Genomic DNA, 27,376 nt, shown 5'->3' with positions numbered 1-27,376 from the left:
TGATGTCTTCTAAAACTCATTGATCATTCAGTAACCTATTGTTCATTCTCCAAGTGATGCATGATTTTTCCTTCCTTCTTTTATTGTTGATTTTCAGTTTCATTCCATTATGGTCAGATAGGATGCATGGTATTATCTCTACTCCTTTATATTGTCTAAGAGTTGCCCTGTGACATAATATATGATCTATTTTTGAGAAGGATCCATGTGCTGCTGAGAAAAAGTGTAACTGCTTGATGTTGGGTGGTATATTCTATATATGTCAATTAAGTCTAGGTTGTTAATTGTGTTATTGAGTTCTATAGTTTCCTTATTTAACTTTTGTTTGGAAGATCTGTCCAGTGGTGAGAGAGGTGTGTTGAAGTCTCCCATGATTATTGTATGGTGGTCTATTAGACTCTTGAACTTGAGAAGAGTTTGCTTGACGAACATAGCTGCACCATTGTTTGGGGCATATATATTTATGGTTGTTATGTCTTGTTGGTGTATGGTTCCCTTGAGCAGCATGCAGTGTCCCTCTTTATCCCTTTTGATTAACTTTGGCTTGAAATCTATTTTATTTGATATGAGTATGGACACTCCTGCTTGTTTCTGAAGTCCATATGAGTGGTATGATTTTTCCCAACCTTTCACCTTCAGTCTATGTATATCTTTTCCTATCAAATGTGTCTCCTGTAGGCATCATATTGTTGGGTCTTGTTTTGTGATCCATTCAACTAGCCTGTGTCTCTTAATTGGTGAGTTTAAGCCATTAACATTTAGGGTTATTATTGAGATATGGTTTGTTCTTCCAGCCATATTTGTTTATTAATGTTACTAAACCTGATTTGTTTTCCTCTTTGATTACTTTCCCTCCTTTACTGTCCTACCTCCCACTGTTGGTTTTCATTGTTATTTTCCATTTCCTCTTCCTGTAATGTTTTGCCAAGGATGTTTTGAAGAGATGGTTTTCTAGCTGCGAATTCTTTTAACTTTTGTTTATCATGGAAGTTTTTAATTTCATCTTCCATCCTGCAGCTTAATTTTGCCGGATACACGATTCTTGGTTGGAACCCATTTTCTTTCAGTGTTTGAAATATGTTATTCCAGGATCTTCTAGCTTTCAGAGTCTGTGTTGAGAGATCAGCTGTTATCCTGATTGGTTTACCCCTAAATGTAATCTGCTTCATTTCTCTTGTAGCTTTTAAAATTCTCTCCTTATTCTGTATGCTGGGCATCTTCATTATAATGTGTCTAAGTGTGGATCTCTTATGATTTTGCACATTCGGCGTCCTGTAGGCTTCTAGGATTTGGGATTCTGTCTCATTCTTCAAGTCTGGGAAGTTTTCTCGTATTATTTCATTGAATAGATTGTTTATTCCTTCGGTTTGGAGCTCTGTGCCTTCCTGTATCCCAATGACTCTTAAGTTTGGTCTTTTAATGTTATCCCATATTTCTTGGATGTTCTGCTCCTGGTTTCTTAGCAGTCTTGCTGAGCTGTCTATGTTCTTTTCAAGTTGAAATACTTTGTCTTCATTGTCTGATGTTCTATCTTCTAAGTGATCTATTCTGCTGGTAGTATTGTCAATTGAGGTTTTAAGTTGGTTTATTGCTTCCTGCATTTTTAGGATTTCTATTTGTTTGTTTTTTATTACCTCTATCTCCCTGTGTAATTGATCTTTTACTTCCTGGATTTGTTTATGTAGTTCCTTGTCAAAGTGATCTTTCATTATCTGATTTTGCTGTCTCATGTCTTCCTTGAGACTCCAGATCATCTGAAGCATGTATATCCTGAACTCTTTATCTGGCATTCCATCTGTTGCAGCTATTACCTCTTCTAAAGTTGAGTTGACCTGCATTGCTTGTGGTCTTTTCTTTCCTTGTCTTTTCATACTGCTCGCGTTTCTTTCTGCTTGGTGAAACTGTTGTGATTTTGAAATTTTCCCCCTATTTATTTATATTGCTCTTGTATAGTTGGAAAATCTCCCTTGCAGGGCGGGTAGTGGCTGTGCTCCTCCTCTAATTAGGGTGATCTGTCTACCACGCTGGTCAGTCGCTGGTCTGCCCACCCTGCAGGTGCGGGTGGCGGCTCTGCTCTGCCCGCACTCCAATTGTGGTGAAGTAACTACCACGCCCTCGGGTCGTTGGTCCTGATCTGGATGTGGGCGGCGGCTCTGCTCGGCCCCTACTCCAATTGGTGTGACGTGTCTACCACGCTGGCAGGCCTCTAGGCCTGTTCCGCCGGTGGGTCGCAGGTCTGCCTACCTTGCGGGCTCGGGTGGCAGTTCTGCTCAGCCCCCACTCCCGATGGGGGTACGTGGCTGCCTCTCCAATGGGTCGTTGGGCCTTTTCTGGACACGGGCGGCGGCTCTGCTCCACCCCCACTCCAACCAGTGTGACGTGACTGCCTCGGTGCTACATGTCCACCACGCTGGCAGGCTACCGGGCCTGTCCTGCCAGTGGGTCGCAGGTCTGCCTACCTTGCAGGCTCAGACGGCGGCTCTGCACAGCCCCTACTCCAAATGGGGTGACTGGGCTACCGCGCCGTCGGGTCGCTGGTCCTGTTCTAGGCGTGGGCGGCTACTCTCTTCGGCCCCAGCTGCAGTTGGGGTGTCGTGATACCACGCCGGCGGGTCACTTGGCCTGCTCTGGGCGCAGGCGGCATCTCCACTCTGCCCCCCTGGCCCCCACAGCACCCAGCAGGACCCAGACCGAGAAGCAGTCACCGCAGGTTCCCCAACCCTGGGCCAAATCAGCTTTGGGAGCCAGAACCCAGCCTCTCCGATCCCGGCTCACGCTTCGCTAGGAGCAGGCTCCAAGGAGCGACCCCCGCGGGTTCCCCTGCCCCAGGCCAAAGCAAGTCCGGGAGCCAGAGCCCGGCCGCTCCAAGCTCTCCGAGCTTGGTGCATGCTCCGCTGGGAGCAGGCTCAAAGACGCAGTCCCCGCGGGCTCCCCAGCCCCGGGCCAAAACTGTTCCGGGAGTCAGAACCCAGCCGCCCCAAGCTCAGTGCACGCTCCACTTGGAGCTGGCCTCAACACACAGTCTCCGCAGGTTCCCCAGCCCTGGGCCAAAGCAGCCCCGGGAACCAGAATCCGGCCGCTCAGAGCCCGGCGCACGCCTTGCCAGGAGCGAGCCCCTAGGAATATTCTCCACTGGTTCTCCAGCCCCGAGCCTGAGCGATCTGTCTGCGAGACGCAGGCAAATACCAGCCTGAAATCACCTGTTCTGTAGCTGAATGAGCTGAGATCAGTAGAAAATAGGGATGATTATATCAGCTCTCCAAGATGGCGGCTGCTGTCCTCCTCCATGGTCCGACCGGTGTCGAAAACCGAACTGGACCGCTTCTCTCCTCTGTCTCAAAGCCAGAACTCAGCACTAAGCACGGCCATTGCACCACTGGCAGGAGCCCCCAGAATCCACATGGCTGCACCCCCGCTCTGGCACCTCGCCGCTTCCCAGCACGCGCTGCAGACTCCAGATGCAGGGCGATCCACCAATCAGGCAATGCAACCCTTCATGCGGAGAAATCGCCGGCGTCCGAGCCCCCGCAGCGGAACCTTGCGCAATGGAAATCCGTCCACTAGATTCTGGAGCACCTCAATTTCACTGGAAATTCCCAACAAGATAGCCTTCAGCTGTTTCACCTCGTCTTTCTCCTGCACAGTGACGCGGCGCACTGGGGTGATGCACTTCCTTCGCCGCCATCTTCCCAGCCCCCATAAACCCCTTCTTTAAATTTATTAAGGCAAGCAGTACACCTCTCCGTAAAATCTAAACTCTGAAGTTACTTGCAATTTTTGCATTTGTATATGTGTAAGCAAAAAAACAAGTGTGTTCAGTTCATATGACAGTATGACTATGAAATTATGGGTTTAATATTCATGCCTTCCTTGGGAATTAGTCTCATTATTTCATAGTTAATTTTAACTTCAAATTGAGTGTTTGAAAACTTCTCAAACGGGTTGTTTTCTTCAATGGTAATTCCTTGTTTTCTCTCTAGAGGCACAATCATGAATAAAAGGGACAAATGTTCCATTCACAGAAAAAAGCAATTAAAATCATTTTAATTTTTAAAAATTATGTATATGCCATATTGCCATCTATCATTTAGACACATTCCCATAAGGAAAAAAATGGTTTTCTCTAAAAATTTAATAACTTACTTTGGCACTTTTGATATGTTGAGACACCTTTTCATAGTTTCTATTCAGTTCAGCTAATTTTGGTTCCACAAGCTCCCTGCTTGCAATTCCACGTGCATTCATCAAAATAATGGCTTGATCACGGACATTTTCAACCTGAAGGTTGGCATCATCCAGCTCAGATATTAAACGCTAATTGTAAAAAGGAAAAAAAAAACACAAAATTATCCCATGGGAAAAGTCAAAATCTAACTTGTGTGTGATGCTTACTCAGAATTAGAGGTAGTTTAAGTAAATGTCTGGGATTCCTAATAAGAATCAGCACAATCAACCCGAGTAAGAGCTGTTCATATAAAACTTATTGGTGATTTCAGCTTTTCCCACCAACTAAATGTTAATAAATCAATTGCATGAGAATAACTTGAACACAAGTAGCTCAAAGCATCCACAAGAGAAAAGACATTGGCAAAACGTTCTACCCCCTGCCAAGTGTGGCTGATGTGTCTAGACTTGGTACCTTCACAATTTCTTCCCGTTTATTCGCTGGTTTTTTTTCAATCTCATCCAACAGAGCTTCAGCCTGATAAAGCCAGGTACTTATGTGAGCAACGTTTCCATCAAATATTTCCAGCTGGTTTTGATGGTTCTACAAAGGAATTAATAAAACGCTGACACAATCACATGAAATATTTAAGATGATAATCTTAGAAGAGATTTAAAAGACCTTCAAAGAGCAAAACGTATGTTGAATTAAAGAAGGGTTTCTACCTCCCTGCAAAGCTCTCTTTACTGAATAAATCTCAATACTAAAAATGCACAGCTATGGCTAAGCATTTTTAAACTTGACTTAGATCTCAACACAATACAAAGTTGAAGAATAAAAGACGAAAGTTTCTTTTTCAATTTCAAGTTTGTCTCTTATTCCTCTTTCCTAGATTGCAACTGATCTCATTATCCCTCTCAATCATGTATTTTAAAAACTCATTAAATGCAATCACACTTAACCTATTCCATTCTGCTGGCTCCACAAACTACATCTGCAGAGAGGACAGGGCCAGTGTCTTTTCTCTCAGTATTGCCAGCACTGAATACTACACCTGGCTCAGACTGCAGTCCTGTTTCCTGGGGTATGACATACAATGTGACTGAGAGAACAAAACAGAAGCAAACAGCTGAGCAGATTAAAACTGGGGAAGTTGTTGAGGCTGAGGAAGTTAAACTTGACCACAAACAGGGGGCAGGCCTTATGATGAAACTGACAACTTCATGATATTTTATAGGAAAAAGGAAACTAAAAAAATCTTAGAAGACTTAATGAAAGGAAAAAAAAATATTAATCTATGACACAGAAAAATCATTGAAATAGAAAATGTGAACTAATAAATGCTATGGGCAAAAGGCTAACAGTGTGCTGCCTTCTAAAAAAGAACAGAGAAGAGCCAGATGCACGGATCCCTGTAACACAGCTACATAGATTGTTCTAACAGAACTAGAAAGATGTTGCCTGGAAGGAGAATTCAGAAGGTACAAACTGAAGAATATAGAAGCAAAGTCTGTAAGGATGTGGAATAATCTAGTAACAACAAAAGTGAATATATAAAATATTCAAGAGCATTTTCTATGAGCAAGAACCTCAAATCCTTTATTGTAATGATCAATGAACTACTCTGTTAGATGTGTACTTTTATTCCCATCCCTACACAGACATGAACATTGAAGCTTAGTGACATTGCACAATTTACCTGGGGTTACACAGATAACAAGTCATGGGCTGGAATATGAATCTAAGGGAGAGCTTGATCAAAGCCCATGACCTTCCCTGCTCTACATATCCTAATAGATTGGAATAAATGCTCAAACACATTATAATCTATGGTTTTTTTCTGTCTGTATCCATTACCCAGTTAATTATATGAACTGGGTAAAAGTCCTAACAGCTATGTCAGGGAAAAAGAATAAATTGTAAGTGGCAAGTATTTTTTTCAGAGGGGAGGATGATGGTACCATATATCCTTATTAGTCAAGAGGAAAACAGAAAACCACTATGAAAACTAAACAGTCAAATTCCCATGACATAATTATCAGCATAATGGAATAACCATACTTACAACTTATAACAATTGTCATAATCATAACAATAATGTTTAAAATTGATTGCTTACATATAGTTATATGAGACCACTACATGTTTTAAGTTTTAATCATCACAAGCATTGTATGAAGGAAAAGTATAATAATATCCATTTTATAGATGAGAAAAATTAAAGCATAGAGAGTGTTTAAGTAACCTCCACCTGACTAGCAGTCAAAAATTTTACATAGGTTATGAGATGCTAGAATCCATGCTCTTAACTATTTTAGGACATTGCAAAGAAAAGTAAATACTATATGACATTATTACAATGAAGCAAAGTACATTTAAATGTTAAAGTACATATTTCCATGCATGCCACAGATATTTTATTCTTTCATTGGTGCACTGTGAATTCTTTCTAGTTATCATCTTTTCAAAGGCAAAATAAAATGTAGTCTGATGAAATTAATTCACAAGCAAAACACTGCTGGGGCACACAGAAAATGGGATTTGAAACTCCAATCAAAGCTGCATTCATTTAGGATTAAGTAAAGCAGAAAGGAACAGGGGAGCATTAAACGTGTCTGGGAACACACCATCAAGGTATTGCACCAGTCCTCTGTCCAGGTGCGAACTCGGCTCCACCCTGCGCTCAGGACGCACAGCTTCTCCTCCAGGACGGGCCCGCTGCCTGAGACCAGGTTCTGGAGGGTAGCACTGCTCTCTGTGATGGCATTTAAATCTGTTTTTTTCTTTTCCAGATCCTTCAGAACATTCTAGAAGATAAAAGCACCAAGACCCACTTGATCTTTCAGAATATTAAAAAAAAATTTATGAACCCTATACATTTTTAACTTTTCTTTCACCTATGCACAGTAATCCATAACTTCCTAGATCATCTGCAATGTGTCCAAAGTTTACAGACTCAATTTAGCAACAAGGTGAGAGTTCTTAGGTTCCTAACAAATATTACAATGTTTATGCAAAGATCAAAGAATGCAAGAAATTGTGATGTGAAAAGTGTAATTATTTAATTTAAGAATAAATTTTATTTATTACAAAAATACCAATCACCCTCCATCAGAGGTCTAAATAAAAAGAATCAATTTCATTTTTAGGAACAGAAAGCTGGCAAAGCAGAAAGATTCCAGAGCTCAGAATTCTAAAAATTTACAATGAATTTATCTCCTAGACCCTCATGGGAATCTATTGCATGTGTACTATTATTACTCACAAGGATTATGTCCTGGGACTAAGTGTCTTGATATATAATGTCATATAAACATTACAAAAATGTTTCATCCTAAGAAAATCATTGAAGAACTAACAAGTCTATGATTCGTCTTACAACCACCAAAACATAGAAAAGGATAGTCGGGAAACTATGATAATCTGACTGAAAAAGTCTGAAATTTGAGCAGGCAAAGCTACATTCACAGAAAGGAAAAGTAAAACACTGAGTTCTCGCAATCAAAAACAACATGGACACATATCTACCTCACTACTATCACTGCCCTGGCACCTTTTAAAATCTGTTTCACCGTCTTAAACCAACATTTAAATCAATCTCTTCAAGGAGCTCAAGTTTATATTTCAACATCATAAGATCACAGTTTGGAATGCATGCAAATTGCAAACCACAAGTGAGTAAAAGTTTAAACACTCACTTGGCCCCTGTCAATCATTGGTACATTTATGTGAGAAAGGAAATATTTCTTTCACAAATTTTTCACCAACAAGGAGTAAAAAGAAGACCCATAGCACACACTCTCTACTAATTCCTTCAGTGGTTATGTACTAATGGACTAAAATAGTCTGTAAGAGTTATAATGAATAATTAACTACAAATAATCAAATTTAAATAATATACACATATATGTTAAAGATTTTATAGCAAAGAAAATACATTGAAAATAATGATTTTTGGAATAAAAATACTAATTAGGTGCAGAGATGAAAATGCCATGTAAGTTTTGCATTGAAAATAATTTTATGTAATCTTTAAGTGCAATAACACTAAAATGTTGTGAAATATGCACATTCCTTAAGTCTGAAAACATGGTATTGAAAAGATGGGTGATTATAGTACATGCTGATGTTTAATTTGTTTTATTCTAGTGAAAAGAATGGGCTGTATAATTTGTATACTTCATCTTCATGATTCAAATCTGTTATACGATCAAATGAAATTTAAACGAGTATAATTCCAGGAAACAAACATCAATATTTACAGTCTTTACCTGAAAAAAAGTGGCAAAAATCAACTAGAAATAAATTTATATGTATATAAAAAGATTAACTATTAAATATATAAAATTCAACATCACCTGTGTATTATCAGCAATTAGAAAAAAGAGAAAACACATGCATGCATTCATATAGCAATAGAATAAATATATAGGAGCAAACCTCTTTGCATATCTATATAATGTTTAGAATAAAAACAATCAAAACAATATGTAGGAATGTGAAGGAAGCTGGCAGAGCACAGGGGATGAGACATACCATATTAATAAAAAGACTCAACAAGATACCAATTCTTCTCCAACAAATCCATTAATTCAATGCAATTCCAATCAATGTTTAAAACAGTGCTTCTTTTAATAATTTGAGACTAATAATAATTCTTCATATAAGACTGACTATATACCAAAAAAGAAGCAAAAAGACTGGGGAATCCTTAATTATAATTAAAATATAGCATAAAATTGCATAGACAAGAACCAGGCATGGTGGTGCACACCTGTAATCCCAGCCACTCAGGAGGCTGAGATGGAGGATCGTGAGTTCAAAGCCAGTCTCAGCAGCTTAATGAGGCCCTAAGCAACACAGCAAGACCCTTTCTCAAAATTTAAAAAAAAAATAAAAAGGGCCGGTGATGTGGCTTGATGGTTCAACTCTGGTACAAAACAAATAAATAAATAAAAGTAAAACTACATAGATAAGGAACTGAAACATTTTACAGGATCATCAGATCAGTGCAGCAGAAAACAAGGAAGCACAACAGGTAAATAAGAAGAACGACTTTGGCATGTCATATCAGTAGAGAAAGATCACTCAATGAACAGTGCCAAGATCACTGGTTACCTATAAGAGCACTCTAGAGCCTTATCTCATCATGTACAACAAATAAACTCTGGAAGAATCAAAGCATTAAAGGTAAAAAGATGATAGTACAAAAGGGCTTGAAGAAACTATAAATATAGTATATAAACATAGTAAATATAATGTAAATCACATGACCTTGGAGTAAAGTTGGCCTTTCTAAATACTAAAGGCAGAAATAATGTTGAAAAGATGGATTCCATATGTTTAAAAGTACACATAACCATTTTTGTCTTAAAAACTTTTAAGGAAACTCCTTGGGCAGCAATAGCTTTTTGCAGTCATATTCAACACACTAAGAATTAATGATCTTAACAAAGAGCTTAAACTAAAATAGTAATCTGGGGATAGAAAAATGGCCAGAGTTACAGGAAAAGGGACATTTTTAAAGAGAGTTACAGGTGGCCTATAAACTTATAGAAAATATTCTAACTCAATAACAACAACAACAACAAAAAGTGTTTGCCTACTGTGATCAGAGTTGTAATTAAAGCAAGCAAATACAAATTCTCATTCATAGGTGGGACATATAACATTTCCAAAGGGCAATTTCTTAATGTATCTAAGGCTTTAGGATAGATATGTCCTTTGAACCAATAATTTTAGGGCAAAATATTTATCCACATATGAATGTTAGCTATGATTTAGCCATGAGAATATTCATCATAGTGTTACTTACAATAGTGAAAAATAGTACTGATTTCAGTAGGACAAAAAATTAATGAGATACTATGCATATCTCTAACATGTAATACAACCGTTACAGGTGAAGGAAAATGTTGAAGATATGAATTTTTAAAAGAAAGTCATGAAACACTAGATATGATATAGTTGCTTTTTAAACAATATAACTATGCCTGTGCATGTCAATATGTACCTGGAAACACATATACACACACATACACACACACACACACACACACACACACACACAGGAGGGGAGTGTTTGAGTATAGGTGATTTGGCTTCTGTTTTTTTTTTTTTTTTCATATCACACTGTGCAAATTTCATTCAATTAGCTTATACTGCTCCATTTCTCACAATTATAATTAGCTACAGGCAACTACAGTCAGAAAATATTAAATGGAGAATTCAATAAATAGACAATTTAGGAGATATAAATGGTATGCTGTTCTGAGTAGCATGTAGAAATTTCCTGTTATCCTGCTCCTTCCTGCCTGGGATGTCCGGTGGGGTCACAATGTACACCCTCCTCATCTAGAAGTCACTCTGCAGCCCTCTCTTTGATTAGATGCACAGTTGCTAAGTCGCAGGGCTTGTGTCCCAGGAACTTTTATTTTACTTCCTAATGGGCTCAAGTGCTAGTTGTGATCCCAACAATGAAGAAAGCCAAGGGACACTGTAACATGAGGGCCTAAAGGGAAATGGTACCAACTGTCAACTTCACAAAGAAAGAAAAGCATCGTGTGCATCAAGTGGTAGGGCCCATGTTAAGGATGAATTTTCTCTATGAAATTGTGAAAAGGAAAAGAAAATTATGCTTGTTTTGCTGTCTCACCTCAAACTGCACAAGTTATAGCTCCAGTAAACAGTGAGAGGTCAGTTAAGATGGAAAGGCATTGAATTCGTATGTATGAATATAGGAAAAAGCACAAAAACACAGACCACGGTATTATCTGCAGTTTGGGGCATTCACTGGGGATCATGAAATATATAGATAGCAGGAACTGCTGTACAAAAATTATGTTGCTAATAAGAAAATAATGTTTTTGTTTTGGTTTGATTTAGTTTGGTTTGGTACTAGGGATTGAACCCAGGGGCACCTAACAGCTGAGCTCCATCCTCAGCCCTTTTTGTTATTTTTTTTTTTTAATTTTGAGACACGGTCTCACTAAGTTGCTTAGGGCCTCCCTATATTGCTGAGGCTAGCTTTGAACTTGTGATCCTCCTATCTCAGCCTCCTGAGCTGCTGGGATTACAAGCTTGCAACACTGTGCTCAGTGAAAATAATGGTTTTTACGGTAGACTGTACAAAGAAGACATTTCCTTGAACAACTTGAATTTAACAAAAGCCTTTGCTTTGCATTCACCCACGCAACGCCGATGCCTTGCAACATCCCTCATTCCCTCATACGTCCCTTTCTTTACCCCTTTCACTTACAAAACTTGTGGCATAACCACACTTTTTGTAAGCTATTTTCCACACTGTGAATACTCTTCTCAGAGCCTACTACTTCATTTTCTCTCAAGTGTCATCTCCACTGAGCATTTAAGGTAAACAGCAGCTGCGTGTCACTCAGCTACCTCCAGCCACCTTTGGGAAATGCCCACAGTGAACACCTACAGAGACTATCAACAGGGATACTCCAGGCTCTATAGCAACACCTCTTTCTGTATCCATTATATTTTTTTAGCACTCTTGCTAGTATATCTGCTTCTGTCTGTAAATAAGTTGACAGGGAACAGAGTTCCTTGGTAAAAGAACTGCTCTGTGATCCAACTGACTCTTCATGCACCTCTGAAAATTGGCAGATCAACTCTCTAGTCTCTGCAACTGCAAAATCACTATAGGGCCAAAGAAAAGTCTTTTGTTGGTTTTGTTAAAAAAAAAAATCTCACTATCTATTCTTGACATTAATTCATTTATTATCAAAAGACTGGTTAAAATATTATTAAAAATTTAAAATCAGCACGATACTTTGTAAAGACTGAGTATTGAAACAATTATACTAATTTTGAAGGTGGTTTCAAGTATCACATAAACATAATACTTATAAAGGCCTTCATGATCCAAATGAGTTCACTGCTTTGGGAATAAGATAAAAATATCTTCTTAAAATAGTTATTTTTAAAATGTTCTTCATGGGACAGAGAAATGGAAAAAAATGAAAAAAAAAAAAAGAGAAAAGGCTATATTTAATGTGAAATGGAAGAAAATAGTACCCACCAAGATTATCCCCTACAAGTGCCAAAGGTCACACTGATGAGATATTGCTAGGAGCCACAACCAAATAAAATGATGCATGGCACTTTTGGTTGTAAGGTGATGCCAGCTAGCCATTGAGATGATATGATTATGTTAAGATTTACATTCATATGGAAATTGGACTCCTGCTGTTCACCTTGGCCTGCTACGGGACTCATGTTACGGGACTCCTGGAGAGTTCCCATTGGTTGGGGAAGGATAGTAGGAGGGAATTCCGGGGGAGGTCCTGGGCCCTGGTTCTGGTAGGCGCGACCGGGTGGGTGGACCGGCTTGCTTGCCTGACGCGTATGGGATATATATTGGCGGCATTTTCAAAAATAAAGTTTTGTTCCTGCTTGAGTGGCTCGTGATTCTGTGCCCAGCCAGACTGCGGCAAGATATCAACTTACTTTAGCCCAGGAGATTTCCGTGTCCAAGTCAGCAAGCACACCTTCCGAAGTGGACTTCTGTACCAATTCCGCTTCAGTAGCAGAGAGCCATTCCGAGAGGGAGGCGGCCTCTTTCTTCATTTTCCGGGCCAGCTGAGATGCTCTTTCCAGGTCCTGCTTTCCCTCTGTCACCTGAACAGCAGAGACAAAGTGTGAGAGATTGAGTCTGAGGCAAGATTGAACATGAACAGGAACAAATCCAAATATCAATAAAAAGATCAAAACTGATTCATATTTAACCCCCAAGACACCTATCACCTTTCCCTCGAACATGTCAGAATCGTCCAATCTTGCATTTCTGCAAGAAGACAATCAATCTACTGAAGTGGCTGAGGTCAGACAGCCTGGGGTTGTGAACTTAGCTCCTGACACTGGTAGAGGCCCAGTCTTTAAAGTTTGTTATGAGGATGAAATGAGAACCATACATAATGGGAAGGACTTGCCCCAGTCCTTGGAACAAAAGAATCAATAATCAAGCATGTATTATAATTTTGAACAAAAGATGGCAGAATCCGCTCAATGAAAAAACTCCATTTAAAAGGTGCATATATACTATATTATGAAAATTTGAGAGAAATAAGCACTATTTTCACAGTGGTATATTTTACAATTAACAACATGATTTACAATACTATGCAACATAAACCTTATTATTATTTTGTTCTTCTTGTTTTGTTTTGGTTTGGTTTGGTTTTTGTACCAGGGATTAAACCAATGGATGCCACATCCCCAGCCTTTTTTTATTTTTATTTAGAGACAGGGTCTCACTAAGTGGCTTAGGGCCTCACTAAGTAGTTGATGCTGACTTGGAATTCATGATCCTCCTGCCTCAGCCTCCCCAGTCACTGGGATTACAAGCATGCACCACCATGTTTGGCTTGTTCTTCTTGTTGGTGATAGAAAGCAAAACATTCACCCACTTCTTAATACAGCTTCTGTTTGTGCTAAGGAATCTGATATGTGTCATGCAATAAAATCCACCACAGCTCTGGGACAGTCACTATTCTCTCTACTTTACAGATAAGGAAAATGAAGCTTAAGAAGATTAAGACCAAGACAGAGTCAGCACAGCCACTGAACTGAGCTGGGTCAAACCTGTCACATTCCATGACAGTTTCCCCAAACCAAGGACAGTTATTCACAATCTACAGCTGAGAAGACACCCCCTTAAAGGACATAACAGCATAATGCATAAAGTGATTTCTTATTTTGATGAGTACATATGTACACATAATAAAATCTAAGTAGTACAGGAATATGTCATATATGAGATGAGATTTCTTGGATTGATATAAAAGCCAAATTTTGTTAATAAATAACAAGGGAGTATATTTGGTTCTTCTGTCCACTGCCCCCCCATTTTCAATTTCACTTTTTCATACCTCAAGGGTTTATTGCTATTAAATTCCTTCTAAAAAAGTGTTTTCCCCCACAGAGTTCAATTAAAATTTAAGACTCTCATAGCATCTCAATACAGACTTTAGAAACAAACACTTGGCTTATATTAAAAAGATATTATGTATTCAAAAGATATTTATCTGATTTTGGCATGCCCAGACAGCTCTATAACCATTATAAAACTTAATGCCATCAAAGATTTGCATATACCAGGATGAAAATCATTTACAGTTCAACGTATAACAATTTATACTTTTTTTTTTCAGTCGAATCAATACATTTTAAGATGTTCTGCATATTGAATTAGGCCATTTCAAGTTGTAAATCTTTTACCTAGCCATGTATCCCTTCTCCCTCATGGATATGCAATGACTTCTTCTCAGTGGACTGGTTTACATCAGCTCTTAAACATACTCATTGCTCACACTTAAAAGAAAAAATGAAAAAGCCCCTTGTTAACCTCTCCTTCCCTACGGACCTTCGTCTCTTCTACTTTTCCCATACAAATCCTCAAAACCATTTTCTTACAGTACCAGTTTCAGTGCCTCACTTACCACACATATCTCAAGCCAGGCTATTTGGCTTCTACTGTCGCCACTCTACCATCACGTCTCCACGAGAAAGACGATAACAAGGACTTTCTCCATGCTCTCCATGCACTTCTTCCTACCTCTCTCCAATTCAGTCTCTAAAGTGCAGTGAATGACTTTTTAAAAAATACATGTATGTCTGGACCAGTCATCTTCTGCCTAACAACCCTGCACAACTGCTTGTTAATCTTAAAACAGAGATTAAAACCTTTAACACAAACTTGGTGACACCAGCAAGGTCTGGTCTCATCCTATCTCCCTGACACCATGTTCTCCACATGGGCTCTCTCTCTCTCTAGCCATACTGCCTCCTGCCACAGGGCCTTTACACATGCTATTCCATGCGCGTCGGGAGCCCCTCCTCTAGTTTCACCCAGGATACTCCTACCCATCTTTCAGGTCTTAGCTAATGCATCATTTCAGTTATGGTTTAGATAGAAGATGTCCTTCCCCAAAAGCTCGTGGTGTGAGATATTTGAAGAATCTTCAGAGATCAAAAGATCAGATTATAAAAGGATTAATTCACTGATATGAATTAATTTGGCAGTAACTGTAGGCAGGTACGATGTGGCTAAAGAAAGTTAAGTCACTGGGGATGGGGGGCACATTTGGGGTTTATATTTTGTCCTTGAAGAGCAAGTTGTTTTCTCCCTCTCCCTCTCCCTCTCCCTCTCCTTCTTAGTTGCCATGTCCTGAGCCACTTCCCTCCACCACATCTCTCCACCATGGTGTTCTGCCTCACCTCGGGCCCAAAGCTATAAAGTTGGGCAACCATGAACTGAACCTCTAAAACCGTGAGTCAAAATAATCTTTTCTTTCTAGAAGTTGTTCTCAGGTCTTTTGGTCTCAGCAACACAAAGGCTACTAAAACAACACCCTCAGGAAGCTTTCCTAACCAAAGACTGGACCAAATCTTTATACATGTCACACACAACCCTTCAGAACACTGCAGAGTGACATTCTGTAACTACTCCACATAACTGCTTGATTGACAGTTTCCTCTTTCACGACCCTCAACTCCCCAGATATATATATATATATATATATATATATATATATATATATATATATATATATATAAAATGTTTTTGCTTACTACCTATATACACAGTGAAGTCTAAATTATTTTGAATAAGAAAATTAGTAAAGGCCAATATCTAATTAATGCTAAAAACTAATTAGAGAATTAGTATAGAAACCAGCAAATCCATTCTCATCCTTATAATGCCCAGCCAATGAGAAACTCTAAGACATGGGTTCCAGATGCACAATATATATCACACCAACAACCTGCTCTTGCAGAAGTGAGGTCAAAATCACCTAGAAAAAGCAATAGACTGTTCATTCTTCTTGGTTTTAAGTTGATAACAAAATTTGAGTTATTTTTCTCTGGGCTTATGCAGAAACTTCAATATTACTTAAAGCAGAAGTTGTTAATATTTACTAATGGAAGAAGGATCCAAAACCTAACCCAACAGTTTTTCAACAAGGTTTCACTTCTACATGTTCCTTTGCTCTCCTGTCTCAGGGCAGAGATTCTCAATGAGAAAGGACAATAAGCCTACAGTATTCACTCAGTCCATCACAGTAAATGGCTCAACAACTTCCACATGAAGTCACTAAAATGCCCAAATTATGGAAGTTTCTTGGCAGAATTTTAAATCCTGGTAGATTAATATGAACGTCCTGTCACTTAATATTTACTAGCTGATATTTTACCATTTCTCAATAGACTATTCAATTTAGAAATACCAAGACCAATAACTTGAGTTTACACAGTGACTATTCTTGGTGGAATTTCCTTAGAATAATATACGAATGTCAGTAGACATTGAAAGTATAAATATTAATCTGGGTGAAACATTAAAAATAAATTCCCAATTCTCTATTAATCATCACAATATTAACAGAAACATTTAAAGAAATACAGCAAAAATTCCTGGAACATGTATAAATGCCATAAATTTCAAACATGCATTTTGCAAGAACGTGAAATTTTAAAATATATGAGAGGAGTGGGGGTGTAACTCAATGATCAAGCATGTGCTTAGCATGCACAAGGTCCCAAGGTTCAATTCCCATCATGAAAAAATAAAATAATGAATAAAAATCATATGAGAGAGAGAACGTAAGCTGTAGCATTGCTCTCCTTACCTGAGCACCCAGGTCATTGTACAAGACCTTCAAAGAGGTCAGTTGCTCATCCATCCCTTTAGGGTTGTCCGTTTGCTGCTTCTGGACAATGTGTCTCCCTGTTTTGATTACAGTCTCCACTTCAAGTTTAACTTCACTCAAAGTTTTATAGAGTTTCTTAAAAAACAAGAATGAAAAGTTTCACATTGTAATTAAAATTTGCCAACTGGAATCATTTCAGAATGCAGCTGACACAGATTGACAGCTAAGAACTAATGATGGAGGTCAAAGGGCATTTGCTTTCTCAAATGGAGTTCAAAGGTGGAGTCAAATTAAATCAAGGTTGTAATAACTTTTCAAATCAGATAAGTAAACTAATAGAGGTTATGCTGGTTTGAAAGAAATTCAGACGTGTTTTAAATGTTGATGAAAGTACTTAATAATACAATATGGATATTTTTTTCTATATAATGTGGAGAAAATATTAGCTTAAATGTCTGTCATGTATAAAGTTAATTTGAGGGCTGGGGGTTAGCTCACTGGTAGTACATGTGCTTAGCATGCATGAGGCCCTGTGTTTGAATCCAGGACCAGAGAATAAACTCAGGGTTTCACATATGGAGGGTAAGCACTCTACCACTGAGCTATATCCTGAGTCTTCCCCAAAAAATTTCATTTTAAAAAAAGCCCTAAATGCTAAGACCAGAAAAAGCCATCACTAGCTATTTCTGGCTGATTGAATTTGGAATTAATAACATTTATGTGTTTCCATTCTCTGAAATAGTAAGCCTACCACAATGAGCAGGTACTACTTAGGTATTGAAGATATATAAATCTTCATCTATCAAGATGAATATGACTACATGCAATCGCAGCATAGGTCAGATTCAGAGCAATTGTCACTGCAGTCATCTCAAACCCCAAAGCTCTGTCTGGGCAGCTTCGTTTGACTCCATACATCATCCTCCTAACCTGAAACATCTCATAGGACACTGTCACCTAACAGAACAGTGAACCCACTTACATGACATCAAGGACTGTGCTTGTTTTGTTTGCCACTCTATCCTATTAAGTAAATAAATGCTTACATATATGCACAAGTAGATTAATTTTTTTCCTATTTGTGCACTCTTCCACTCAATTAAATGAAGCAGACATTTAGACACTGCAGTTTGAAGAAGCACAAAGATCCTTCCCTGGTTTCTCATATCTGATGAGTGTTAACTTGTCTTTTTATAATTCCCAAGAAGAACACTAAATCTAAGATCCCGTCCTCCTCACCTCATTATTTTAAAATTTCTGTTGAGTTTTAAAGTTCAAGACTGAAATAGTAATAAGGCCTCATACATCATTTCTTCTTTTCAATCTTAGGTTTAAATTCTGATTGAAACTTTTATTTTCCTAGCAAATGAATTTTTTCATATTATAATGTTCCTGACATCCATTCTAAGAATAAATTTTTCTTCCATATTTTAGTCTTCAGCTTTATAAAACTTAGTAGTTAACACTGCATTTTCCTTGGAAGATATTTTTTTAATGTGTTAATATTCCTGACATCCATTCTATGTATGGTTCTTCTAGTTAACTCAAAATTATCCTTGAAAATTTAGCTTACCAGTCACATTCTTCTGACACCTTTCCTAACTTCATACTGGAATCTTGTTGTATGATATATGTTTCTAATTATACAATATGTAATACCATGTTTTAAAAGCTAGAATAAATTTGTAATACATGCTAGTTTATTCTAGTTACTGTATCTCATGTCACAATGATCATTGACTTTCCTCTCTCTTATGTCTCTTACCTCTTAAAATTCCCTTGGAAGGAAAGACCACATTTCATATTTTTTAATGTGTTTTCCATGATTCCCTCCCTGTGTTTAGCAAACTCTAAACTAAGGACCATGTGCAGAAGTACTATCCTGAAATATATCAGCTGCCTGAAAGCCCACCAGGCATGTGACTCCCCAACAGCTCACCATGCACTTGTCCAGGTGGGTCTGGATGACCTCAGGGTCTACATCCTTCACATCCAGAACATGAAGCTCAGCTTTCACACCATCCAACACACGCTTACAGTCCAGCATGCGCTGCTCAAAGTTAGCAGGCTTCTGGAAAAGCTGGAATTTGGTAGACACCTCTCGAAGTTTCCTCTGTTTGCAGAAATGAAAGTGATAAGCAATTCGTATCAGAGTGACAATCTCTCTCACCGAAAAGATATCAGTATAAGACATACTGCTAAAAAGCTATAAAATAAAACACGAATAAAAACATTCAGTATGATGGCAAAAAGAAGAAGATATCTTAAAGGAAATCTTAAAGGAATCACATGATTGTGTAACCTGCACAGTGTCATAAATCTGTGTCTTCATCTCAGAAATAATAAATGTGGATAATGCTGGTCTCACTAGAACTAAAATTTCATTAATTTTCTCACCTGTTAAAAAAAACCATCATTCGGGCACCCAGAACTCAAATGCCCTTCAACCCAAGTTCAGAGTGAAAATCCATCTCATGTGGACCATTAAGAAACGTAAGTGATACTGCATCCCATAAGCCCTCAGCCTGCCCAGTACATCAGCCACGCCAGTACTGACAGGGGCTTGTACTGAAACAACAGTCTATAAAGCTAACTTCTAAAGCTAGCTCACTTGCTCTCTTCTCAACTATAAAAATCAGATTCAGTATTTTTCTACCCATGCACCAATTTGCTCCTGAGATGCAATGGGATTCAATATATCACTTCCATTCCACAGTCTTACATCATAAACAATACCAAAGACACCTAGGAATCAACTCTTTCTCTTTTTCTTTTTACGCTGTCATTTTGAAAAGGAAAAGGAAGTGCCTTGCCCTATTTACCTGTAGCATGTCCATCTGATTTCCTCCTCTAGCAGATCTGCCTTCTGGGGAGGTTGGGGGCTGGGAACGCTGATTCTTTCTCAACTCTTCTAGAGTGAGCTCATGGGCTGAAATCTCTGCTTGAATTTTCTACCAAGAGATTAGAAAAAGGAGAGAACAGGGTTTGTTTGTTTGTTTGTTTTAAGTATAAAAAGAAATAATTCAAAAATCCCATATAGTTGTGCAATATATAATACCATATTTTAAAAGTAAGAATAAATTTGTAATATATCTAAGAATAATGTGGACCACAACTGCAGCATGTTACGCACATGCCAAAGTCTTTGTCTCTGTCAATTCCAATGTTCACAACTTATTTATAAAGAAGACATTGCCCCAACCTCATAGAGTTTGAAAACCATAGTTTAAATGTGTTGCTCATTTGCCAGTCTCACAGGGAGCAAGAGAACACCAAAATCCAAGAGCCACCTAATGAGTACAGTGACCCTTTCTCAGCAACTCTAGCTGCAGGAGTTCACTGGCAGCTGAGGAGGAGGCTACATTAGCTCTTCTTTATAACTCTAAAGCCCTCAAGCCCACTGCAATACCTGAGCTTCCTGAGGAACTTGGAAGGCGTCTATCCTGTCAGTCAAATACGTGGTGAGCTGTTTATCCAGCTCCCCCAAACTCTCCTGCAACACTTGAAGCATGTGGTCAGTTTCCCGCAGGACTTGGAGTTGCTTTTCCAAAGAAATCTGCTTGCTCTCCGCCTACACAGAGGAGAAATTTAATCATTAGCACAAATATAAATTGCTGAGTATACACTCCAGCCTCAAAGCACTAGTACAAGACTTTGGCCTTTCTTATAAATAAATAATAACTATCAATGATAAGAGTGAAAATATCCATCTAGTATCTTACATACCTTATCCCAGAAGTAGAAATTATTAATTACTACTTTTCTCTGCATAAACTAACAAAATACAAAAATGGAAAGGTTTCCTATAGAACACAATAAAATAAATGTTATTTATTATAAATTTAGAGTATTCTTAGGAATCACCAATGTTTATCACGAAAAATATAAAATATAACATGAATGTGAATCAATAGTGCAAACATCTGAATCTCGGTTTTTCAAAATCTAAAACAAATTCCAAAGATGCACATGGGTCTAACCACTATTTGCTGCCCTTTGGGGTTAAGTTTGATGCTATTCATGGACTAAATAAAAACAGTTTATTTAGTATGTGTTTGAAAACATCTAATACCCACCCAGCATTTCTAAAAAGACCAGTGTCCTTTCTTTAATTATTGATATGAACATAAACACTCAGATTTAACTTGGATATGAACCAAGAGATTAGGGCTTTTCAACAGCTTATGTCATATTCTGATGGCCCTAATTTTTATGCTATCATGTGATTCTTAAGGGAAATTAAATGGTTCACAAACAGAAATAACCTCAAAGATAATTAGTTTTTAAACATCAGGTTCAGCTTGCCTTATAAACATGAGGTCTCTTCTCTATCTAAAGTTCTGAATACCAACTTTAACCAGCATTAAAGTTTTAAAAAGCATTAACCAACTTTAGATGTTGTTAACTTTAATCAAAAACTAACACTCCATCAGATGGAGCTTGGGGGTCAGCTCTGTTTCGTAAACACTCCATCATACACATTCATGTCCTGATTCTTACCAGGTGACTCAGATCTTCATAGCGGCTGTTAAAAGCCTCCAGTTTCTCACTGATGATGTCATCTAGAATCCCCCCATCAATCAGAGTCTGGCCAAGTTCCCGAATCTGGGTGCGATTATCTGCTGGGTGGCGCAAAACAGATTCCAGAGACTGGACCAGGGACACAGAAAGAAATATTTACTAGGGCAAAATAGATCAAAGATCCTAAAACTATGCCATTTAAATATATATATGTGTATGTATATATATATATATATATATATATATATATATATATATATATATATATATATATCATGTGTAGAAATCTACCTAAGGAATCATACCAGAAGTTAGGTAAACAAGTAATGAAAAAAATTATACATCATGGTATTAATAAGTTAATAAAACTAAGAAATCAGCATGAATGAGAGATAATTATACAATTGCATAAAAAATAATTTCAAAAATTATTCATTATATGAGAAATTCCCATAATATATGAACCTTGGAAGCAGAAGCAGTACCTTACCAACAACATTATCTGAACTGTAAATAATTATGTTACTAAAAAAATAGGACTCATGTACCTATAAGATATACTAAACACTAAACACTGTTTGATATACACACTTTTATTTACATAAATCTAATTAACCATGAGTTAAATATTATTCCCATTTTGCAAACTGGGAAATTGAAGCTCAGAGAGATGAACTAACTAGTCTATATACACCCAACTAATAAAAAGAAGAGCTGAGATTCCAACTTACTCCTAAGCTATTATGACCCAGTGCATCAGTACATGTTCATAAAATAATAATTAGGAAGAAGTATACAAAGTATGTAAGTGTTTACTTTAAAGTTTACTTTTTACTTTTTTCTATTTTCCAAGCTTCTAGAATGTATGTTTACTTTCAGATTAGGAAAATGGGTTTTCTTAAAGTAAGCTTTCCATTATTGTTCATTCTCTCAATTCCTCACTCTGCTGTATTTGAGAAATGACAGTTTCTCTCTAGCAAGGCATCCATCTCCTGGAATGTAAGTCCCACAGTTCACTTATTTCTGACCTTCAATCCAATCATCCATTCAGTGCCCACAGAGCACCTCTAACGTTTAAAAGCATATCCACCCATCTCTTCTTTTTTTTTTCTTAAGTGAACCTAACCTTGTTGAATTACAATTCCTTTAAGAAACAGTAATGAAGGTATCCTGTGTCTCACACTGCACTGTAACTGAAAAACACAAAGAATCGGGAGCATTTGTTGGTTCCCAGGAGCTGGAAGACGAGCCTTAAAAGACCAGCTCTGATGAGGAGACCCCCCAGTGTCCACTACTGCCCACACCAGTCTCTAACTTGCAACATCTGGAGAGGATGGACCAGAAACGGCTGTAAACACAGGCATTGCTGTGCTTAGTGAGTAAATATAACTAGTTAGCAGCTGTCCTAATAACATTCAGAGTTTTGTCCAGGGATAGGGAAAATGAACTGGAAACCCACTAGAGAGCTGTCTTTACCATCTAGAAGGCACTAAGTGCCACACAGCTAACCACCTTGGAGGCTATGCCATAAGGTCCCGTTCCTCTAAATCAGCATGACTGCAGAAACATGGCAGGCGACTGAGGAAAATGAATCCCAGGGAAAAGCACTGAGGAGGCAAATCCTTTGGCCATGTAAAGCCCTGTGCTCCTCATATTGATAAATGTTTGTTCTCCTGGCAACAGACAAAAACACCACCCAGAACACTGGCTCCCACCTCTAGGGCTTCATTGACTGTATCCGTCCTCTCTGGCAACGCCTCTGTGCTCTTCACCCGCTCCTCCAAAGTATTCAACCAGGTGGTTTCAAGATCCAAATAGTGAAGCAGTTCAATCCAGCAAGACCACACCTCCTAGAGCACGCAAACAAAAGGTTTAAATTGTCCAGAAACCACATCATATGTTGTATCTCTAGTGTTGCACATTCTCCTCAATCATTAATAATTTCATCTAAAGATAAGTAGGTGTGGGAATTTGAAACTGATGAAGTTGGAATTCCCAATAAGTGCAAGAAAATTGAATTTGTCAATAAATTATATTAGACCAATTAAGGTGGGGGGGACAAGGAGAACTGAGATAGAGACTGCCCCACTATTTACATTAAAATACATTCCAAGGATCTAATGTCAAAAATAAAACTATGTAATAGAATTAAAAAAGAAACAATATTAGTTTTTTAAACAGAAGGTAAAGATCACTCATAACTGCAATATTTTAAATAATTTCACAGAAAATAAAAATCTCCTGCGGCACACTCAATTCCAACTCAGAGCTCACTGATATTAATAGTTTCTATGTTGCCTTTCCAACTGTGTTTTGATTCCTGAGGACAGGTCTATACAAGAAGAAAGCCACAGTTTTATTTTTGTTTTTATGGGTTTGTTTTTTGGTTTTTTGTTTTTGTTTTTTGTGGTGCTGGGGATTGAACCCAGGACCTTTTGTATGTGAGGCAAGCACTCTATCAATTGAGCTATATCCGTAGCATGAGAAAGGCACAGTTTAGCCAAAAAAGGAGTTATACTATCTTTACTGTGTTAGTTGCAATTACTCGTTCCCCAACCATAAGGTTTCTGGAGAACAGACTATTGAGGAATGCATCCATTTGTACAATTATATTCCTTTATTCCATATAAAAGAAACTTATCTGATGAAAGAATTTAGGAAAGTACTCAGATCCGAGCTTTCTAGGTCTGTTCTTTTTTAGATCTACTGACTAGGTGGAGGCACACTCTTCTCTGTGCTCTGGGTAAGGTCTGCTTACCAGAATAGGGGTCAGTAAGTATTCTGTAAAGAGCCAAACAGAAAATATTTTATTTTTAGGGGCTACATCCAGTCTCTATCACAGATTCTTCTTTGGCATGTGTAGGTGGGTAAGTAAGAGAGTTTGTGTGTTTTTTTCCAACCCTTCAGAAATATATAGAAATCACTCTTGGTTAACCAAGTGAACAAAACAAGCCACACGTTAGATTTGAACCCTCAGTCATAATTTGCTGACCCTTGGCTTAGAGAAAAAGGAAAAAGAGGTTTCTAGTCCCCCAAATTTCTATAAGCAACAGATAGAGAAATCTGTTTATATTCAAGTTCAATCTCCTTTCTTACAGGAAAGAGAGGACAGTGGAGAGATCCCTCCCAAGGACAGAACTGAGCCCTGATCAAGCTGCTTCCTTACTGGCTGGTCTCAATTATGCATATTTACTTCAGCACAAATAGAATCAGAACAATCAAGTAGCAAGTGAATTTCTTAAAACACTACTTTGACCTTTTTTTTTTTAATTTACCATTATAGGATTTAACATGATATAATCATTTGTTCTAGGGTGAACTGAATTTATTGGTATAAATTAAAATGCTTCTTAAATCTCTCAACGAGACTCTAATGAAAAAAAATCTTTCTACAAGATATAACAAAAATCTTATAAAAACAAACAAGCAAAATCTTAATTTTATTAAATAATCACATAGTATCATCTACATCTCTAATGGCAAAAAAAAAAAAAAAGGTATTTTATCTAAGGTTCAGCAAAATACCAACATTTTGTTTTGTTTTGATGCCAGTGTTTTTAAGGTCTTTTTTCCTTCGGGTAACCCTCTTAAGTTTAGACACTCAGAATAAGAAACTTCTGTTCATGGGAGATGTCTACAGTACATTGTGAAACGGGGTGACTGGAACAGACCCTGTGAATCATCTGTACATGAAAATCTTGATGCACATGTGAAAAAATCCAGGATAAAGATATTAAAGGACTTGCTAAAGAACTTTCTGATAACTGGAGACAGAACTTGGTTTCCTCTTTTTAATCTCTCATTTTTAATCAACCTATTCCCTTAAAACCTTTTTATTTTTGATCCAATATATGGGAGAGGGATGGATGCTTTTTTTTTACCAAGATATGGAAATGATCAATACATTAAAGAGTTTGGATCTGAGAAATGTTTCACTGAAAAAAAACATATATATCATACCTCTAGTGTGTGGCACTTTCCTCGGATTCTATTACAGAGAAGTTGATAATTCTCCAGCACCACGTTCAGCTCGGACGTCAGTTCCTGGCCACCAGAGGGCACCTTGGCAGCTAATAACTTGATGTTGTCCTTGAGAATCTTCACTCTCACCTCCTTCTGCAACACATCCTCTTTGGCTCTCTGTTCCAAGAAAGGATGAACTTGAAAAATGTCTCCCTATATCCATAACTACTTTCTTTTATTTTAAAAAATGAAACAAAAATTAAAGTATTTTACATGATTCCAACAGCCTACCTGGAATATTATTTAGGTAATCACTACCTTAAGTGCTTCTAAAGTAAGGATGCAGAGTAAATTTTATACAGTGAGGCAAACAGCCCCAACAAAGTTTTATTTAATAACATCCAAGTTATCCTACATTGTTTACCAACACGAAATATTTTCAAATTATGGCTCTGAGATAACAATGTAAGTGATTTCATTTAAACTAACCACTTAAGGTCTGAGCATACTGGATAGAAATAGTGAATCTACACCGAAAAATTGAGTGGCACCTTGGCAGAGGCAATCTTTAAAAAGTCCTACAAATAAATGAAGCAATTTTTTTTCCTCCTAGAACATAGGTACATCTATTCTCCTGATAATGAACAGCAGTTCAAAGATGATAAAGTTACACTGGGACAATCTGATCCCAAAATAGCTGCTTCCTGACTCTCCCTCCGTGCTCCAGACGAATCATCTCACAGTCAAGAAAATAGCCTTGTCTTTCCATTCTGTTTTCTTTTGTGTTAATGGTTTTTAAGATTCCCAAGGCTGGGACAGGGGTGGTCATTAAAGACAGGTACTTTTAAATCCTTAATGGCTGTTTGGAAGAACAAAAATAGATTGTTACCCAGTAGGATTTTAATCTCATTTTTCTTAGCCCTCAACTAGAGTGACTTACAAAAGGTCAAAGAACTATACAATCAATAGTATCAAAGAAGTGACTAAATGAAGCACTTTAAAATATCTTACATACTAAAATTGTAAAAATCTTTCAAAAAGAACTACACCAAAAATATTTCAGTGATAGTGTTCTAGCTTAAATAGTAGTCTCTTGTCCTAGAAACATTGGCTCATATACAGTTTGCATGAACATAATAGAGGCCTTTTTTTCAAAAACACCTGTATAAAGTTTTTTGCTTCAGTTATACTTTCAGGCAAGTTAACTGGGTGTAAATATGTGGCATGCTGCTCAATCTTATAGAAAAAAAAAAAAACTTTAAGAGACTTCTACCTCCTTTGGCTTGAACACTCAAGGACAATTGAAGCAGTGTTAGAAGTTTGGGATGATGCCCAGTTCTTATATATATATATATATATATATATATATATATAGAGAGAGAGAGAGAGAGAGAGAGAGAGAGTTCAAGACTACTGACACAGGAATATAAATTTACAGGAAATACATCCCATGAATCCAACTGATATCCTCACCTCTGACTCCCTCCTACTGCTCCTCTTACCTCTCTAGGGACATTCTGGTATCCACACATGCCCCAGGGACTGGATCACTACCTTGTGAAATGACGATGACTTCCAACCAACTTCAGATGTCTCTCTTGTTCCTCATAAAACTAAACTCATCCTGAAAACTTTTTGAATTAGATCATAGTAGAGGCTGCACACCATTATAATTAATACCACTGAAATGTGCACTTAAAAATAGTTAAAATGGCAAATTTTATGTTATATATATTTACCACATTAAAAAATTATAATTCTTCCTCATACCCACTACCAGATGTTTTGGAGTGCCTCTCTGTGGCTGCTCATGGTCTCACCCTGAGACTGTCCCTGGGGCTCTCCTGGACTTAACTCATGGGTCAAGTTGAAACAGTGGATCCTTAGCCTCCTTTCCCCACTAAAATCATCACGGCTATCCGTCCTTATATACAAACATGTATGTATTTTCTTTTCTTTCTTTCTTTTTTTAAAAAAAATTAAATCCCAATGTGAAAGAGGAGGTGAACATCCAGTTCTTTACAGCTTGTTAGACTGGTTGGCTGGTGTTCAA

General features: G+C 37.7%; 1 protein-coding gene across 7 annotated transcripts in view; it reads right to left on the bottom strand.

Moving 5' to 3' along the window:
• The window catches only part of UTRN (utrophin), a 529,451-nt gene that overhangs the window by 322,986 nt on the left and 179,089 nt on the right, over nucleotides 1-27,376 (bottom strand). For all 7 annotated transcript variants that reach the window (XM_081294420.1, XM_081294421.1, XM_081294422.1 and 4 more), the window contains 11 exons: nucleotides 25,321-25,500; nucleotides 23,076-23,210; nucleotides 21,340-21,489; nucleotides 20,249-20,410; nucleotides 19,662-19,790; nucleotides 18,779-18,952; nucleotides 16,819-16,974; nucleotides 12,638-12,808; nucleotides 6,793-6,972; nucleotides 4,640-4,768; nucleotides 4,144-4,314 (listed from right to left, as the gene is read on the bottom strand). In XM_081294420.1, the coding sequence (XP_081150546.1) occupies nucleotides 4,144-4,314; nucleotides 4,640-4,768; nucleotides 6,793-6,972; nucleotides 12,638-12,808; nucleotides 16,819-16,974; nucleotides 18,779-18,952; nucleotides 19,662-19,790; nucleotides 20,249-20,410; nucleotides 21,340-21,489; nucleotides 23,076-23,210; nucleotides 25,321-25,500 (1,737 nt within the window). The remainder of the gene's footprint in view (nucleotides 1-4,143; nucleotides 4,315-4,639; nucleotides 4,769-6,792; nucleotides 6,973-12,637; nucleotides 12,809-16,818; nucleotides 16,975-18,778; nucleotides 18,953-19,661; nucleotides 19,791-20,248; nucleotides 20,411-21,339; nucleotides 21,490-23,075; nucleotides 23,211-25,320; nucleotides 25,501-27,376) is intronic.

The sequence above is a fragment of the Spermophilus citellus genome (genome assembly GCF_964194105.1).
Source record: "Spermophilus citellus genome assembly, chromosome: 5".
In the NCBI taxonomy this organism is placed as follows: domain Eukaryota; kingdom Metazoa; phylum Chordata; class Mammalia; order Rodentia; family Sciuridae; genus Spermophilus; species Spermophilus citellus.
The sequence above is the reverse complement of the archived record's forward strand: the minus strand, read 5'-3'. Positions and strand labels throughout refer to the sequence as shown.